The sequence below is a fragment of the Triticum dicoccoides genome, chromosome 4B, assembly GCF_002162155.2.
Source record: "Triticum dicoccoides isolate Atlit2015 ecotype Zavitan chromosome 4B, WEW_v2.0, whole genome shotgun sequence".
In the NCBI taxonomy this organism is placed as follows: Eukaryota; Viridiplantae; Streptophyta; class Magnoliopsida; order Poales; family Poaceae; genus Triticum; species Triticum dicoccoides.
This window is the reverse complement of record NC_041387.1, coordinates 21,094,765-21,113,100: the sequence shown is the minus strand read 5'-3', so window position 1 is coordinate 21,113,100 and position 18,336 is coordinate 21,094,765. Positions and strand designations below refer to the sequence as shown.

The window sequence follows — 18,336 nt, the reverse complement described above, 5'->3', positions numbered from 1 at the left end:
TCCTCCCCGCGCTCGCCATTCTCTCCGCCGCGGGTTTGCGTGGGATGGGGGATGCGGCGGTGCTGATTTGTGGGGAGTGTGCCCGTATGGATCTATGGTGAGGAACTGGTTGGCGTCTTCCTAAGGCTGGCCGGACTTTCCAAATCCGGCCCTCAAATGTCTACGGACACGTCCGGGCACGTCTGTGGCCAGAGACCGGTCACGTTTCAAATTTGCTCCTCTGCATCTGAGTTTCTCATATTTCACCCCATAGAGCCCTACAAACCATGCAAAATAAACCTGCGTACTACGGTACCCTAGCTACAATTCATCGTCGGAGATGTCCAAGACATCGATGCCGGGCGTCGGGTGGACGGGCACGTAGGAGGGCTCTGGCTCCTCCTCCTCCTCTGCGGCGTGCTCCACCTCCATTTCCTCCCGACGGCGGAATCTGGCCTTCGCATCCGACTCCAAGCGGGGGGAATCGAGGATGGCATGCTGCTCCGCCTGCAGATCCGCGTCCCGAGCGTCCCCCACATCCTCCTCCGGCTCTTCCTCCTCCTCCTCCTCAAGTCCTCCGAATCTACTGCATTCGAAAGTAGCCCCACGGCGATCCGGGCTTTGCACCTTTCCCGGATCTGCTTAAGGAGTTGCGGCCCGCGCTTGGATGTTAGATATGGGGGGCTCCTTACCCGACGCTGGGGGAGGGGGAGCATGTCTACTAGTGGTGGCAGAGCAGGGGAATGTCTACTAGTGGTGGCAGAGCAGGGGAATGTCTACTAGTGGTGACGGACGAGGAGTGAAAAGTGACGACGACAGCGGACATGAATGGAAAATGTGGGCGGGTAGGGTTTCGGTGCCGGCGGTCAGCTTAACTAGCCGGGCTAACCACTACGCAACCGGTCAAAGCGTCACCACACGATGCCATCAATCCGACGGAGGAGACAAGCTTCGACGTCAGTCCAACGTGCTGGACGCGCCCAGGCACCCCCATATCCACCTCATATTTAAGCTGAATATGAGAGGCGCATTTAAGAAGCCCGTCTGGGACGCATTTTCTTGACCGGTCAGTGACCGGCCCATCCGCCCAAGCGTGCCCGGGCGTTTGAGGCGGAGGAATCCGTTCAGGATCCGATGGCTCTGGTTGGAATTTTCAGATTTGCACCAAAAAAATCGGTTTTCACGTGATTCGTTGCCATTAACATTTGATAAACCAGAGCAGCAAGGCCAGCCTAAGAACTCACAGGCCTCAACCATGCGCGCGGCAAGATAATTGAACCACCAAAAAACTCGTATCATCAGAAGATTTTCAAATACCGAAAGTAAAAACATGTGCGCATGAGATTATTGAAAGCATTCATCATGTTACAAAGACTGAAAATCAACAGATACAAAGCATTTCAGGTATCTTGCCGAACAGGAAGTTTGTCAAAGTAACCATTCAGCAGATGAACCAACTGGGGCAGTTCAAGGATAAAAATGAAACAGAAGGGAATGCAATCAGAGTCATTTTGATGAGGGAAATGAGTTCCTTATTGCTGCGCGCGTAGATCCGGTGCAACCACACTTCCTCACGGATGATGCCTGCGGGGAAACGAATTAAACGTCATGAAACCATCCGAGTTCTCAAGCGTGACGGAAATAAAACTTGGAGAACACAAGCGGGCAGCTGTTTTTTAAGCAAAATAAGCATATTGACGACGCGCCGACTTGCAGACCATATGGATTAAGCAATATATTATTTGTCAGGCAGCACAAACGGATATATGGACCCTAGAACACGACTTCCCATGATTGAAAGATAACAATTCGATAGCAGACCTGGTCATGATATAGTTTCTTGGAAAATGTGCATCTTCGAGGTTATCAGAACGTTCAAATGAGTTAAATCGAGCATGGAATGAACATGCAAAGCAGCGGCTGACGATCAGCTGGTACTCCCAAGTGCACAACCTTCTGTTCTTTGCGGTATATAGACACTCAAACACGACTTCCCATGATAGAAAGATAGCAATTCAAAAGCTAACCTGAGGTATAATTTCTGAGAAATGTGAATCTTTGAGGCTAGGCTACTGTAATGTTCAAATGATTTAAAGTGAGCAGTGAATGATCATGCAAGAAGTGACTGAAAATCATCTGGTATTTCCAAGGGCGCAACCTTCTGTTATTTGATTGTGTGGCAGACATACTTGAACTAAGGGTACAGGAAAAAGAACTACAAAATTTTATGATTATATAGCAGCCAAAACTCATAAGGCCCTCAGAATAGACATTTTCTTCTAATCAATGGAATTGCTTCTTCGTAGTAAAACAAGGAGAGTAAATTCAAAGCACAAGCTAACTAATCATCAAAAACTAGGGAAGATGGCAAACTAATCATCAAAAAGTGGGTGTTGCTTATCAGCAACTCAATTCTCAAATCCAGGATCCACCTGAGAGTAATGAGTTGGTAAGTAGTACTATCTCTTACTCCCACTGTTCCTTAATAAATGTGACTTAGATATCGACAGTCTCAATACACACATTTAGCCATACATTTCCATACAACAAGTCCAAATACTTATGTCTATATTGGTCAGCGTTTTCAAAACTCTGATTGTGCGCATTCTAAAAGGGCATATACTTCAGAATGGAGGGAGTAAGTTGTATCATACGCAAAACTGTGTGTCTCTTATGAGTTTATGTCTCCACTATATAGACAGCACGATAGCTACCTGATGTTCAATTTTGAAATTTTGAACAATGCTAAATTTGCAAAGCAGGTCATATCGATGTAGTTAGAAGAGCATTAAGGTCTCAACTATTGCCACTCAGAGATTATGGTATCAATACTAACAAAGCCTAATGGATCATGTATGAACTAGAACCTTGACAACCAGCAAGTTGCTAAATTCGGGTGAATATACTTATCTGTCACCCGCTTTGGTTAACAGAGGACCTAAGGTTACAGAATAAAGTCTGATACATGAACCAAGTACATAGATGGATAGAACCTACAAGTTTGAAGTAAGCATTATCTAAATCCTTCGACTCTCCAGAACAATGTCACCAACATTTTTGGAGTCTACTTACATGATTCCTCAAGCATGCCGTGGTACATGTGAGGCAGAAATGCTCCAGTGGCCCAGTGAGGCAATCGCATAACGAAAACTAAATAAAAGGCTGAGAATTCAACAAAATCAAAACAGCCTAACGAGAAGTACAAACCATTGAAAGGGGGCGGCCGGCATACTTTGAATGTTCAAGCATGTGTACCGGCTTTCTCGCCACTCACGAAACATTAAACAGGACTGGGGATCCAGACAGCAACACGAAACACACTATGTTAACAGAACGCCAGAGGCTGGGGAAACACAAAGCCTAACTCATCAAAACTTGAAGCAAAACTCCACCGAAGGCTTCTCCTACCAGCAGATACCCAATGAATAGCAGGTGTAAGATAAGGCGACCCACTGCAGTTTCGCGAATCAACTGAGCGGCAAGCCATATGAACTACTCCGCCCTTCACCGCAGCAGCACCCAAAATCTGACAATACTAACCTACAATACCAAACTATGCAGCCTAAACTAAACTAAACCTAGCTGGAGCATTTTTCGAACCTACGGCCGCAGAACATCGAATTCTCCTCCACGGATCCCCGCATTCGAATCCGCCTGCGCTATCAATCGAATTCCTAGGCAGGCAGAGACGACTGCGGACGCGGTAACATGGACGGCATATCAATCGAATCCCTCCCTACGCAGGCAGAGACGACCGCGGGCACGACAACATGGACGGCGGGAGCAACAAGCGGGTATGTAGATCTGGCTGGAGGGGAGGGGAGGGGAGGTGACGCACCGGATTCGGTCTTCAGGAGGAGGAGGAGGGCGTGGCGGGGCCGGCGTGGCGGGCGAGGAGGTCGTCGTAGGGGTCGCGGCGGCCGGCGGCCTGGCTGATCTGGGGGTCCCAGGAGAGCTGGGAGTTGAAGCGGTCGAAGGTCCAGAAGCCGTAGGGGCGGAGCGGGAGCGCCCAGGCGGCCTTGGTGCGCTCGCACCGCTCCTTCATCCGGTAGACGTGCGCCCGCTGCGCCTCGTCGCGCTGCTCCGGGTCCTCCATCAGCCGCAGGACCAGGTTCTCCGCGAACTCCATGATGAATCCCATGGCGGCCGAGGCTCCTCTCGCTCTCTCTTTCGCTCGCGATCTGAGGAAATGGCTTCTTCCTCCGGCCCGGTCGGCGTCTCGTGGTTAGGGATGGTGGTGGGTGGGTGCGTGGCCGGCGGCGATGTCAACGTGGATTTGCAGCAGGTGATGACCGGCCCAGCCCAACATTTTTTGGGCCGGATGGTAGCCTAATCCGCTCATTTTCAGTTCTGTTTAACCGAGGAAAAGATCCCCTAAAAAAACTGAAGAAATAGCACCCCTAAAAAAACCGAAGAAAAAGTTTTTATGGAGACTGAAGAAAAAGTAATGCTAAAAAACGAAGAAAATGTGAGAATCGTTTTTTTCATGTTCTAGAAATAAATAATACTATGTTTCGGAAAAAATGGTGCAGCTCATTTTTTTTAACATCAGTACAGACACAAGCACTCATATACACACGCATACACTCACCCCTATGAACGCACACACGCACACCCTACCCCTATGAGTACCTCCGAATAGGGCTGGGCATTCGGTTTATATGGTTAATACGGTTCGGTTTATTCGGTGTTTTATAATTTCGGTTTTGAAGAAATGGAAACCGAATTAATCACACAATATTTAGAAACCGAACCATACTAACCATAATATATCGGTTCGGTTTATTCGGTTAACCGAAAAACCAAAATACATGCACTCATCAGTATATATCACAAGAGCTAGCAACCTTAACATCAGTCAGTGCTTTATTCGGTCAAGCAAACTAGTGAACATAACTAAGTGTAAAATCACATGGGGCGTTACATGTATTATGTACGGAAGAATATGTGTGATGCGTGTAAACTAAGCAACTCATGCATTAATTGATACACTAATTGCTAGTATTCCATAAGCAAGCGCCGGGCATGCATACATACTCCTACGCGATATTGCATGGATAGAAATCTTAATAAGTTTTCAAACAAAAAAAAGAAATCTTAATAAGTACTTGCTGGAAGGATACGGCCATTGACTATGTTGCATGCAAACAATAGTAAAATAATCTAAACAAATTCAGTTAGCCATGCTAGTATGGCGTTACATAGAAGTACTAGTTAGATTGTGAGATTAGAAACTCATCTAGGGGCTGGCCTGACGTCTGCCACAACCAACAAGTATTTGTCAGAGGACGCGCCCCCGCTGAACTTTCGAAAAAAGGTATTGCATGGGGTATCGTACATATCGGTTTTTTCGGTGTATTCGGTTTTTGGGCACTGGAAACCGAACAAAAACCAAACACCGAACAACCTTAAAATTTCCCATCGAACAAAAAATCGAATCACCGAACTAATAGATAAATCGGTTAATATGGTTCGGTTCGGTTTGGTTTTTCGGTTTTCGGTTCAAAAGTGCCCACCCCTACCTCCGAAAGACTGAGCCGGCATAACATCTTGAAATTCAGCTCATATTTATTCAGAGCCATTGTCAGGTGTTGTTTCCAAATTCCAATATAGTCAACGACTTGTTGCGAACATTTCGTTCTTTCCATCTCAGTTTGTTGCAGATGGTTCTTACCACTGCCCCCAGAAATTCAAGACGGTAGGGAATGATCCAAAAAAGTGAAATGGCAACGACATGTTTGATTGTCTTCCACACTTTTTGTGCCACAACCATGGCAAAACCACCATTTTTTGTGGCAGACAAAAATGGTCGTCACACCTGCAGAAAAAGGTTGGATAGAAAACGATTTTATCACAAGCAAGGTCAGATGTTAAAAAGGTGTGGCACATCACAACTGTGGCTACAAATCAAACATGTCCTTAGTTGTTACATTAGCTTCTAGTATAAGGTTAGTTTATACACCAGGAAAGACATCAGACCTATTCCTGCTACAGCTGCAGTACATCATATTTCTGCTGGAAGGGGAGAAGCCTTCAATCTAATCAGAACTCATGACCATCCCATGGGTATAGAGAAGCATGATGCACAATCAAGCTGCACCGGCATTGCCTTGGCCGCCATCCGGAGCACTTTCCATTGTCCTAGATGAGCCGCTGCGCGAGAGTTGGGATGCCACGGTGCTGGGTTTCTGCGCCTCGGTGGCAATCAGCGACGCGCTGCCCTCTGCTTCTTGGTGAAGAGGAACACTGGCCGCTAATGGAGCAGAGGCATTTGCTTCTTGAGCTTCACTGGACACGGAATGCGCACTCTTTTCTTTAGATGTAACTGTGAACAACACAAACAACACATATCAAGGGAAAGAAGAGGGAAGGTAGCTATCCTACCATCCAGATGTCAGGAGTTGCGTGGAATACCATGAGAAGAAACAGAGCTGTGCGGTGCTGGAGGCGTGACTTGCGACGAAGCTGCCGCCGTTAGGGTTCCTCTTTTATTTCTTGCCTGCAGAAGGAATGAAATGATGTGAAGGATGAAAAGCTACACAGCAAGTACTCCCAAGATGAGCAGTGCAGGACGTACCTTCATCTCATCGCAGTACTTTACGACAGCGGATATGTTGCAATATCGACCGTGAACTAATGTATATACCCACAGAAGGAGCTTCCTTGGGATGCTTAGGTCAAGGGTGTCAACTATACCGGGGGCTTGCTGTAATGACCCTTCAACAGATGCCTGGGATGGGGTTACTGTGTAGAGATTAATACCTGAGGGAAATGTTCCACAAGAACTGTCCCGATAAAAGTTGTAAGTGCTCTTCATTACAGTAACTGCAGTCTCCATGTTATCCTCGGATGTCTGTCTGATTGGAATGTTTTTAATTCTAGCGAGTGTCTCAAACCAATTCATGTCAAGACCTTTGAATTGAGTAGGCCCATCAGGGGATGAGATAAGGAGCTCATCAGGTTGCAGATCAACGTAAAGTAGAAGGCCATTGGATAATGGGACAGGCTGATTGTCTGTGTCCATAGATTCAGGCAGCGGGGTGATTGAGGCCAGTTTGATGAGTATACACCGGCACCACGACAGAGAAGCATGCTTACAGATCTTCGCAAAGTTGCTATTTGACAATTTAGGTGTCTTGAAACGCTTTCTTATCTTCTCGTTTAGTGCTTCAAGAACATCTACTCGGACATCGCTTTCGAGCAAATGGATATATTGGTGGATATAGCTGCCATAAGGAAGCACTAATAAAACAACTGTCTAGCTTAAAGAATAGCGTATTGCACTCTGATTGAATTACTTACCCGTAAAGATTGCTTTCTGACAACTCTGGACTGTTCACCTCTGGTATGGTGTTTATATCAGCCAACATGTTTGCATGGTCCATGAATATGCCAAACATTTTCTCAAGTAGTTGCTCAGTAGAAACATCACCACAAACTCGACGGATCTCAGGATCACGGATCGCTGCTGTTAAAACTTGAAGATACTTCCCGAGACCGACAGGAACAATATCACCCAAACATAGAGCAAACTACAAAAGAGAACAAATAGTTATTGTATATCCAGAAAAAAGGTATGTATTAACATCATTATACTGATAATTAGGAGGTACCCTCTTATCGGTTCGCAGGTATGTGTATGCCCTCTCAAGAGTCCACAAATCCATGTTCTTCTCCAACAGGTCCAAGTATAGTATCATATACTTCCTGATGCATGTAATGAATTTTCGTGAACTTTCTGATAAACTGACCTCCAGATTCTTTCTGGATACACCAATATTCGGGTTTTTCCTCCTGAAAGAAAGAACGGACAATAAGAATTCTTTGGGGGAACTATCAATATCAGAAGTTGTAAAAGTCAATTACATCAGTATGTAAGTTCAGAACAACATTAAACATGTAGCAAAAGAGGCTTTACCTTCCTTTTCTAACAGCACCATCAATTTCCCACATGTTCACTGTAAAGGAAGAGCGAGTGGATTTGAAACAAAATGAGAGCTCTTCCTTAGCCCGCTCCAGGTCCCCTGCTTCACCCCTTCTATAAAATCCTTGAGCAAGCTTGTACCTTGCCTTGTGGAAATGCTTTAACTCCCCTTCCACACAAGTACCAAGGGCATGCAGACAGTCATCATAAAGGATGTGCCATGCTTTATCAAGTAAATCAGGCTTAACTAACTTATTTCCCTCCGCATCATCCAGAACATTATCATTCTGTTCAGAGGACCTCAACATGCTCAAGACATTTTCCTTAGTCGACTGATTGTATGTGTAATCAGCAACTACCTACAAACCACACAATCCACAAAGTTAATATTTAATTATCTATTACTAAACTACTATGACACAAATAAAACCATAACTACCAACAAGGATGCATCGCTGATTGGAAATCCAGAATGACGAAGGTCTCATAAAGTATTTTGACATTACAAAATTATAATACTTAAGATTCTAATTCACACTTTGGTGTTATATATAATATTTAAAATTGAGCTCTTGGTGCCAGACAAGTTGCCCAATAGCCAAAGAGCTCGAAGATCCTGAGCTGACTTGGGCTCACTTGTCGGTGGCTCAGTTCGTAAGAACGAGCTGAGCCGAGCACTGCTTCGTCTTTTCACCCGTTGTCTTAATGAGCCAAGCTGGTTCATCAGCAGCTCGTTAGCTCATTTCATGTGTAATATAGCCCGAACCACATCTAGTTTATCCTATAGGGCTATATAGAACATAAGGCCACACTTGTTTAGTTGGCATTTTGACATCACACGTGTCAGGTTTTTTTATCTATGAGAAACTTGGTTGGTGGTTGTTGAACTTAGTGAAACTATTGCTTACGTTGTTCTAGAACTTTAATTATTTATATGGCCTGTATGGAACCATTATTTATTATATATAAGAATGCCTTATAGAACTGCTATGCCTAGCATAGCCCCTAAAATCCAGTGAATTTAACCACCTGAGCTATCAAGATGCCAGATCTTGTCCAAGATACAGTTATAAATGTACTTCACTAATGTGCTAAATTAACCTTTTTAGAAGTGAAACCATCTGAAGAAACAGACAGATTCAGCCATTTGATTATCAACATGAGCATGGCTTCACTGGTGGAACATTCCATACCATCACTCACAAGTGAGTCAATATGCAAAAGCATATCCGGGTGAGGACAGGAGTATACTAAAACCATCAAATCAAGAGACTAAACTGCTGCCTAACATTTCTCTACATTTGTTTAAAAATCAATTGACATATTTTATCTTAACAAACCTGTATCACATTAAGATTCTGTTTCCCTCGGGTATAAAGTAATTTCAAGCGTGATGCATGCATCCTGTAAACCGGGTCAACTGCCGTTGGATTCAATGTGATGGCTTTCTTGTAGTATGAAAATGCCTTAGCAGGTGAATGCCCCAGTTTCTCACACAGCTTTCCAAGGTAAAATGCATGGAGCCACTGAGACCTGCAAGGTAAATAAGCATAATATATCATTACATGTACGACTCGACTCTCAGAGGTAGCGTAGAGCTAGGGTGTGCATGCTACATTCATAGTGGTGAGTGTGTGCGTGTTTGTGAGAGTCTACGTCTGTATTGTGTTTCGAAAAAACAGAAAATAGAAGATGAGTACAGGTTTTGTGTGTCAGATTACATGAGTTCAAAAGCCTTCTCAAATTGCTTCATCGAATTTTGGCAGTTAATGTCCCATGTTGCATCCTTCACAGGCAATGTAGCTCTTTGATCATAAAAAGGTACCACGTTTTGAATGCTGTCATAGTAAACTAGGGCCAACAATTCATGCATTTCAACCTGAAAAAAGGTGATTAGATGTCATTCCCAACAGTGTCCAAGTTTTGATCTAGAAAAATGGAATAACAAACTAACACAAAGGCATCTCGCTGGCGAGTACCAGAAAAACGATAGACTGATGGACACACCTGATCAGGAATAGTTCTAGCCAATATTAAACTCATCATCAGGCTGCGTCGACTATGTCTACGGCCTGCCTCAACCCTTTGAATTAAAGGTGTATTTGTTCGCCAATCCAAAATGCTTATATGCTTACTACCATCGTTCAGCAACAGGTCAACTTCCTGTGGACGCATGACAAACACCGGTTATACAACAGCATTGACTATAATACAAGCCAAACTTCAGCCAATTGGCATAACTAAGAATATTACCTCATCATATAAACTTGAAAGCCTTTGCCAGCTTTCAAACCGTAATGGGTTATACAACAGATCATACTTGAAAAGATTTGCACTTTGTTCGACAAATTCTCCTCCTTCCTTTTTCAACACAAAACCTGTGTACTTGTCGCTGGGACTTGTATCTTCAGCTTCTGCGATGTAGTGATACAGGCTTCCATAAACATCTGAGTAAGGCTCGGAGCTGTATGAATTAGTCACACAAAAAATAGTTAGTGTATATCCTCTACTATTCTGTTTCCGTGCTTAAGGGAGTCTAGGTTCAATGTAAAACCTGTCAGCGGAAAGTTTCTTGAATGCTTCATAGCCTGTTTCACCTGGAAACAGTACATTCAGGACTGCTTCCCTAGATCCATGGGTATCATAAATTTCACAGAGTGTCTTTTCACATGAATCAGTTCCGTCCAGGAAATTGTCAAGAGGGTTATTAACTAATATTTCAGAAGGTGGCTGCGGAAAATGTTTACGTATCGCGCGCAGCACTCTCCGTAGTTTAACCAAACCAGTTTTCTGAAATAATAAATTATGAACAGAAAATCCATTAATTTTTCTCTATATTTAATGATTCATATCAAAACTGAAACTAACAGCTCATTATGAATTTACTCACGGATAGCTCTTTTGCATATGGTAGGACATACTGAAACACATCAGCACACTGTTCTTTTGTTTGATAGTCACCGCGGCTTGCATTTTTATGTACGGCTAGATCATCTTCACTGCAAGAATCCGGGTTTATCTTCAAACCATATAAGCAGAAAAAAGCCTGGTCCAAGGCACTATCGATACTTGATTGCATTTCCTCCAAGTCTGCATTGGCAGAGCATTTATCAGGATAAACACCAACAAAAGGCTACATTGTTTATTTATTAATTAATACTTTCAGTGCAGCACAAAGAATTAAGGAGTAAGGACCAGTTCTATATGCTCACAGAGACAAAACTAGCCAGCATCATCTTGGCATTATACAACATCTGTAGTTCTCTACCACATAGTAATAAATACTCCCTCCGTCCAAAAATACTCGTCATCAAAAATGAATAAAAAGGGATGTATCTAAAACTAAAATACGTCTACATACATCTCCTTTTATCCATTTTGATGACAAGTATTTCCGGATGGAGGGAGTAGGAGATACACATTATAAAAATGGTCAGGGTAATCGAGGCCTACCCGATTCTTCCTCATCCTCAGAGTTATGCTTATCATCACAAATAGAGCGTTCCCCAGTTACACTATCCTCTGCTCTGCCATTGTCTGGAAGCGAATCTCCTTCCGCCCCATTTGGATCTAGATAATAAAGATAGAGAAGACCAGTGCAAGCTGTTAACTGACAAAGAAACATGTCCAACAGAATAAGTTTGCTAAGAAAAACCTACTAAGTTGAGATTTTAGCTTCACGTCTAGTGCCATGAGATGCTTGACTGCAAACTTGAGGAAAGTCCCTTCCTCCCCTTGACCATCCCTTCCGGCACAGCAGAGCCCATACTCAGCAAGCAAATCATGGACTGCGACAATTAAGTCAACCTGCATAGGTGAACAGAAGTAAATTGAACATCAAAAAATCAATACCATAAATCTTATCAGTAATATGAAGGAAACACATACCTGAGTTTTGACCGATATCGTTGGATCAAGATGCTGAAGTTTGCAAAACGCAATGGCTGCATCTACAAGGCAAGAACTCTCCAACTGGTCAGCCTCATCCGAGGTTCCAGAGCACGAGAGTTTTCTCCATACAATCATCTTGACAGCAGCACACATGATTGTAAGAAGCAATGATTGAATATTGCCAATGATATGAACTAGTGAACTCAAGCCCTCTTGCCCATCCTGCAAATAATAGCAAACGGTCACTTTGGTGACACTGTTAGGATACATTAAATTACTGACTGATGTGGGGTGTCGTATTTTTACAGGGACAATCATGACATATTACTAAGTACTCCCTCCGTCCGGAAATACTTGTCGGGGGAATGGATGTATCTAGACGTATTTTAGTTCTAGATACATCTAATTTTATCCATTTGTACGACAAGTATTTCCGGACGGAGGGAGTACATTGAATAGGCATAAGTTACAACACACATAATACCATACACCATCCTAGCACACCTTTGATAAGCAACTTTACAATGTACTATGAGACAGCCAAAGGAGCATACACATAGGAAGCGCAACATAAATCATCCTAGAATGAACAGCATAGCAAATTCCCCAGTGTCCCCATACCACCATAATAATGGTTAGATCCTATAATGAATAGCAGACAGCTCAGATGAACTTCTCGCATGCGCAAGAAATTAACCACTGAAATGCTTCAACACTCTAAATAACATTAACTTTTCGCAGGATAACATAATGGCATCAATATGATCATATGTGTAACTTTTCGCAGCTGCAGCCTGAGAGTCTGGAAAACTTGCCAATCTACTATGTCGTCATGTAGTTTGACTACTAAGATAATATGGTAGTAAAAAAAGATAATAATGTGCGAAGTATATGTTCACAACAAACATGCTTATTTATTTTTCTCCATGGCGAATCTAGGTGTTTATAAATAAAATATATAATAAATGGCCAAAGTTAGACTAGCTGTCATAATTCATAAATGCACCAAATTTTAAATATTCCAACATCCCATCTATGCAGCCTACATAGAGCTATAATATTTACTCCCTCCGTCCCATAATACAAGATCTTATTACATCCAATATACTCACATATTGGATGTAATAAGATCTTATACTATGGGACGGAGGGAGTACCAAATATCCTTTAACATCAAGGCTACAAAACTCTAAAGATTTGATAATGACTTCTCACTTATGCTCATCTTAAATAGTTAAAGGTATGCTTGGTCTGCAGCAAAAACATTGGCAAGCCAATATTTGGCAATGCCAAAACCTGTCAATGTTCGGCAATTTTTGTAGAGATATGCAATGTAATTTGGTAGGCAATCAACAGATAACCATCTTTTTGGGCTTGCCATATTTTGGCATCAACCAAACATGCCCTAAATATTTCTGGCTAAGAGAACACAAACGTGCTGATATCTAGTATGCCCTCTGTCCCTAAATGACATTTTGGCAGTTCAATTTAAACTGACAAAATGTCTTATATTTAGAAACAGGGATAGTAGATAGCATTCGTAAGATCTGAACTAAAAAATGACTGGTACAGAGATCCATAGACAAATGAAGAGATGACTTACAGAAGTACCACACTGATCAATAACGTCTTTTGCTGTACTGACACTTCGTGATACGTCCTTGACTGCATCCACAACACTGTCCAACCGATTTCTGTTCATTGCTTCCACAAAATCCGCATCACTTGAAACGTTTCCCTTGTGGGGAGTAATAGATCCAATCATGCCAGCTGCCACAGTTAGAACTTGTATTTTCCTTCGGTGAGAGTCAAGATAGATATTGACGTTCATTGGTTTAGCCTTTTCACATGCAGATATTAAGACATCCAAGGCACCCAACTCAAGTGAAATCACGTTCTCACTTTCGCTCGGCAAATCATATGCATTGCCACCATAGACACCATTGGTGGAAAGCAACAGTGGAGGAAGCAATTCCTTGAACTCTGTATGAGTTATGTTGTTGATATTTTCATCGTTCTTCCAAAGTAAATAATCGAGCTTGATCAAGTTAATTTCACGCAGAATCCTATCAGCTGTCAGAAACTTTACAAGCTTGCTGTGAGGTAGAGGGATAAACTCTCTACTGCCATTGGTTTTGCTGCTACTTCTTAGGAGTGACAGAGCAACATTAAACTCCTTATAAGCTTTTTCTTTGCACTTTTGTGCAAGGGACAGACAGCCACTCAGCCAGAAGAAGCGAATCCAGAACACATAATCAGTATTTGAAGAAGATGTTTCATCACAAAACATGTTACTGGAAATTGTTCCGTTAGAGTTTGAACAGCTTTTGGTCGTATCTGAAGCATTTCTCTCTGTTTTATCACTTGAACGTATTTCTGCCTTGCAGTTTTCCTTGTCCAAATCAAAGCTGGTGGAGTTCATTTTCTCAACAGATAATGGCAATTCCATAGCTACTGATTCGATGACCTTACAAAGATGGTAAGAAGAATCAGATAGTTCTGAGGATGTTGATGGGCTTCCAGAACATATAGCTCGATCATAGTATAGTTCAGCAAGAAATAAACTGCACAGCGCAGATCTATCTTGCGCCCAGCCTCTAGTAAGTTTATCTAGTTCAACGAAGTTAGCAAAGTAATCTTGAAAAGGTATGTTGATATGAGCAATCTCCTCCAATAACAGAAAGCCAATATGACAAGGACCATTATTCTTGCATATCTTCAATAGAAATTGCTTAACATCGTCTGCCTCACGGTCGGACGTATATGTGGGAATTTCTGGATTAGAAATGTCAGCACTTCCAGAAGAATCAGTCTTATATGCAGTGCTTGCCCCCTTCAGGATAAATGAGTCTAGAAACTGAGTTATTGCATGCGATAAATCTTTGCCATTGGATTCATTTTCATCTTTTTCGGGTTTGCGACTCCGCAGCCTCTCAAGGCGTCTGCTTCGCCTTTCATGAGGATGTTCTCTGTCTGAATTAACATCTTTCTCTTTAACTGTAGGTGTGCCATCATGCGATTGTAAACTTTCACCATCCCGGTACAAAACATTTTCACTTTCACCAGCAGATTCCATAGGTTTGGATGTACCTATAGATAAGACGACATCCACCGTGTTATAAGCAAGCCCCTTGACAGTCCCCTCAGTGTCTGAACATCTATTCTCAGTATTTGCACAATGATTTTCATCAGCTTTCACGTTTTTTGCTGTTAAGAGACTTATGATGCCATCTAAAACCGATGTCCATTTGGCTTCAACAAGTTGCAATGTTGCACCCCGTTTACTCCTCTTCCTTGTTTCTTGATTTAATACATTGTCTGCAGATTTTCTTTTATTGGAAAATTCAAGTTTGGCATGCTTTGGTTCAAGGATGTCGATACCCCGTGGTGCAAACGGCACTGGTTCCACATCTTCAATGGTCTTCTTTACATGTAATGCACGATGATGTGATGGCCAATTCATAAGTATTAAATTTGCTACTGAAAGACAAGCAACTTCATCACGGATCGCTATAAGGACCTCCAAAAGTTTCTCCATGCAGTTCCCTGTATAAAGCAACCAAAACTGAATGAAAAAACAAAAATAGGCATCACAAGTTTAAGGCATGGTAGTTAAACTACTAAGTAGCTATTAAATCAAAAGAAAAATGGAATAAGAAGGACATCATACAATTGTTTGGGCTGCATAGAAGCCCTTGCTCAAATGCCCATCTTGATATGCTCAGCAAACCCATTGTGCACGAGAGTGTTCCCAGATGATTCCATACAACTGAATCATTTGTATCAAGCTCCACAGCTTGTAGGTAACAGCGGAGAGCGTTATCATAAAATTTTGATCCTTGTCGAAGGAAAACAGATGCAAGGTTTTTCAATGTCAAAAACCTGTGCAATTAAGGACAAAGGTCAGCATTTTGAACAGCAAATACTAATGCCGCACATTTCAAGTTAGTCAACCAATTCAAGATCAAGACAAAGACTGACCATTTACACACAAAAAAAAGGACAAAGACAAACTATGCAATGTGTTCTACGATAAACCTTCAGGCTTCAGCATGTTATGACATGCAAGCAGTGCATTATGATTTTATTATGACATGCATAGGATTAGCTACTTTCTAGAGCCGGCACACCATTCTGATTCATACTGATAGATTTGAAATAACTAGCATAATATATGTGTAGTGAGACAGATTCAAAAAAATACTATAGAACTAAAGAAAATAGGAAATATGCCACTTGTGCCAGATCAAACTACGGATACAGACATACTTGCCCTCTTGTCAACCATATATGCCAGATCCAACATGTGGTGTAGACAATGGTGAATAGACCACTGCCACTAGTTGACATCTTTTATAGGGGTAAAAGTTAGTTTTTGCAATAACATTGTTTTGTGAATAGTGACCAGTTTTATCCAATTTTGCATGTAACATCCACATTATGTCCAGGAGTTTGACAGACACATAATCCTCTCAATGACGAATAAAAAAGTACATTTACAGCATGACCATTACAAAAATGTGACAAAGAGAACCTTAGCTGCAGCAAATGCTGATCACTGCCAATATTCTCAACCTGTTGAAATAAACAATTGTTGAAATGATCAATTTGCTGTTATGGAGGAGGCAACAGAAGAACATCTGAAATATTCTTAGTGAGATTGCCTGAATTTCAGATATTAGTGGATCCTTCAAAACATCCTCCAAAAGTTCACAAGCTTTTGTGTAGTCTTTTTCTTGCAACTTGAGGAGTCCCTCATGGTATTTATGCGAAAGTGCAGATTCCTGACAGCATTAAAAGGTTATTTCAATAACACTATATTTTGACAACCATATTAGGAGCTTCTAAAACTCAAAAGTCACTATAGCCCCTTCTTAGTAGCAAATATGTTTTGACAGCCATATTAAAAGCTTCTGAAACTCAAAAAGCTGACTCTAACCCTTTATAGGCTGTGTTTAGCATTGCGGTGGATTATGGTAATCCAGCTTATCCAACCAGCGTTTGCCTATTTTGATGTTTGTTTAACCAACTTACCTCTAATTTCGTGGCTATTTTCCCACAGCAGATTATGAAACAAGCTATTTTCCCAATGCAGCACAGTTCAGCAACTGCAAACTGAGCCTTGGTAGCAAATACAAGGCTATGTGCATATATATAACTACAAGGAAGTCCTCCTTTTGAATCAAATATGGTGTGTACACTACGTAACTCAGCATTAGTACTACTTGCACCCAACCTGAAAGATCTAACTAGTGTATCGCCCTCCTGCGCCTGCAATCTTGACAATGCAAGCATTGGAGTCTTGTGTAGTTTCATCTACCACGCCGCGTTTAATTGAATCGCATAAAACCCCAATTAACCCATCACATTGCGCTCGGCGAAATCGAAAACCCTAACGTGGCCCGGGTGACGAGCTACACACCAAGCCCCGCTGGAATTTCAGGCAGGAGCGTGGCGCGCTCGGAGGGAGACGGGCGGGAGGAAGGGCGGGGAGAGGAGTTCGTACCTGTGCTTCCTTGGTCGGCGCGAGCGGCTCCCACTGGCCGACGGTGTCGCTCTCGTTGATGGCCGCGATGGAGAACTGCGGAGGCGCGGGAGGAGGGGCGGGGTGAGAAGCAAATTAGTCAGACAAGGAGGGCGAGGGGGCGCAATACGAGGGGCGAGGGGCTTACCATGGCCGCCGGCGTGGAGGAGGAGGCCGCGCGGGGACCGGCGGCGACGAGGGTCCCGGCAGCGAGCGGTGGTCGCCGCCGGGGAAGTGCGTCCCGGGAATAATTACGGCTTCGCCTTTGCCAGGGTTTTTTCCCCTCGATTGGGGTATGGGTTTCGTGGGCTGGGGCCGGCCGCGGCTACAGTGTGTGAGTCCGGCCCGATGCGTTTGCGTGGGTGTCGTGTTGCAATGGGCTTGTGCCATAGGTCGTTTGTAAAACCCGTTCAACCGTTGCGCCGGGCCGGGTTTTGAGCCGGGCTTGTAAAAGCCCAGCCTTCTTTTCTCAAGCCCAAGCCCGGCCTAGAGCCCGAAATACACACCTTTTCAAGTCTGAGTCCGGCCCAAAATTAAGCCCGAAGACCCGGCCTGGATGTTGTTTTTCAGTGCTCGCACGTGTAAGCCCGGTCCGAAACACTAAAAAAGAACAGCTCGAGCCCGGTCAGAACTACGAAATGGTAGGTTCAGATGGATAGTTCTGATCTTTTTTCTCTCAAAAAATGAAAAGGTTGTCATTTTTTTTAAAGTTGACGGAAGAGTTGCTAAGATTATATTGCAAGAAGGTGAATCGGCGCAGATTAATGCAACTAGATGATTCCTCGCGCGTTGTCGCGAAAACAATAAGAGGCGTGTAGCTATGAAATATTATTAGTGCATACTAACATTTATTTTGTTAAGTTCCGGTGCTCGTTGTACCGCCGTGATTGGAGATGAATGGATCGAAAGTTTTTCCGTAGAAAAAACTTGTGGTTCGTGCAATTTCTAAAGTAAATTAAATTAATATTTCCAATGAGAAAACATCTCAAATTAGACTGTGAGATTAATATTTTGTATT

The 18,336-nt window shown here is 42.9% G+C and overlaps 3 protein-coding genes across 3 annotated transcripts in view; all 3 read right to left on the bottom strand.

Moving 5' to 3' along the window:
* The window catches only part of LOC119292437, a 3,414-nt gene extending 3,003 nt beyond the window's left edge, over positions 1-411 (bottom strand). Inside the window, exon 1 of the mRNA XM_037571279.1 lies at positions 305-411. Within this exon, the coding sequence (XP_037427176.1) occupies positions 305-411 (107 nt within the window). The remainder of the gene's footprint in view (positions 1-304) is intronic.
* Positions 412-1,293: 882 nt separating this feature from the next.
* Positions 1,294-4,224, bottom strand: LOC119294676. The gene is made up of 2 exons (XM_037572913.1): positions 3,818-4,224; positions 1,294-1,563 (listed from the first exon to the last, which is right to left on the bottom strand). The coding sequence occupies exon 1, from the start codon at positions 4,118-4,120 to the stop codon at positions 3,830-3,832; it is 291 nt and encodes a 96-aa protein (XP_037428810.1). The 5' UTR covers positions 4,121-4,224; the 3' UTR covers positions 1,294-1,563; positions 3,818-3,829.
* A 1,623-nt stretch (positions 4,225-5,847) lies between these two features.
* LOC119294675 (calcineurin-binding protein 1-like) lies at positions 5,848-17,605 on the bottom strand. Its single transcript, XM_037572912.1, has 21 exons — positions 17,467-17,605; positions 17,301-17,375; positions 16,459-16,578; positions 16,329-16,369; positions 15,465-15,676; positions 13,398-15,340; positions 11,792-12,016; positions 11,563-11,710; positions 11,357-11,473; positions 10,794-10,993; positions 10,458-10,693; positions 10,157-10,367; positions 9,911-10,066; positions 9,625-9,782; positions 9,244-9,436; positions 7,898-8,262; positions 7,593-7,773; positions 7,282-7,511; positions 6,557-7,205; positions 6,394-6,478; positions 5,848-6,304 (listed from the first exon to the last, which is right to left on the bottom strand). The coding sequence occupies exons 1-21, from the start codon at positions 17,467-17,469 to the stop codon at positions 6,069-6,071; spliced, it is 5,784 nt and encodes a 1,927-aa protein (XP_037428809.1). The 5' UTR covers positions 17,470-17,605; the 3' UTR covers positions 5,848-6,068.
* Positions 17,606-18,336: the final 731 nt, after the last annotated feature.

Excerpts from the sequence above, each read along its gene's own strand:
- LOC119294676 (XM_037572913.1), bottom strand. The coding sequence starts at position 4,120 with ATGGGATTCATCATGGAGTTCGCGGAGAACCTGGTCCTGCGGCTGATG.
- LOC119294675 (XM_037572912.1), bottom strand. Across the intron at positions 15,341-15,464 it reads TCTATGCAGCCCAAACAATT|GGAACTGCATGGAGAAACTT; the intron begins GTATGATGTCCT and ends TGCTTTATACAG. Across the intron at positions 11,711-11,791 it reads CGATATCGGTCAAAACTCAG|GTTGACTTAATTGTCGCAGT; the intron begins GTATGTGTTTCC and ends TCACCTATGCAG.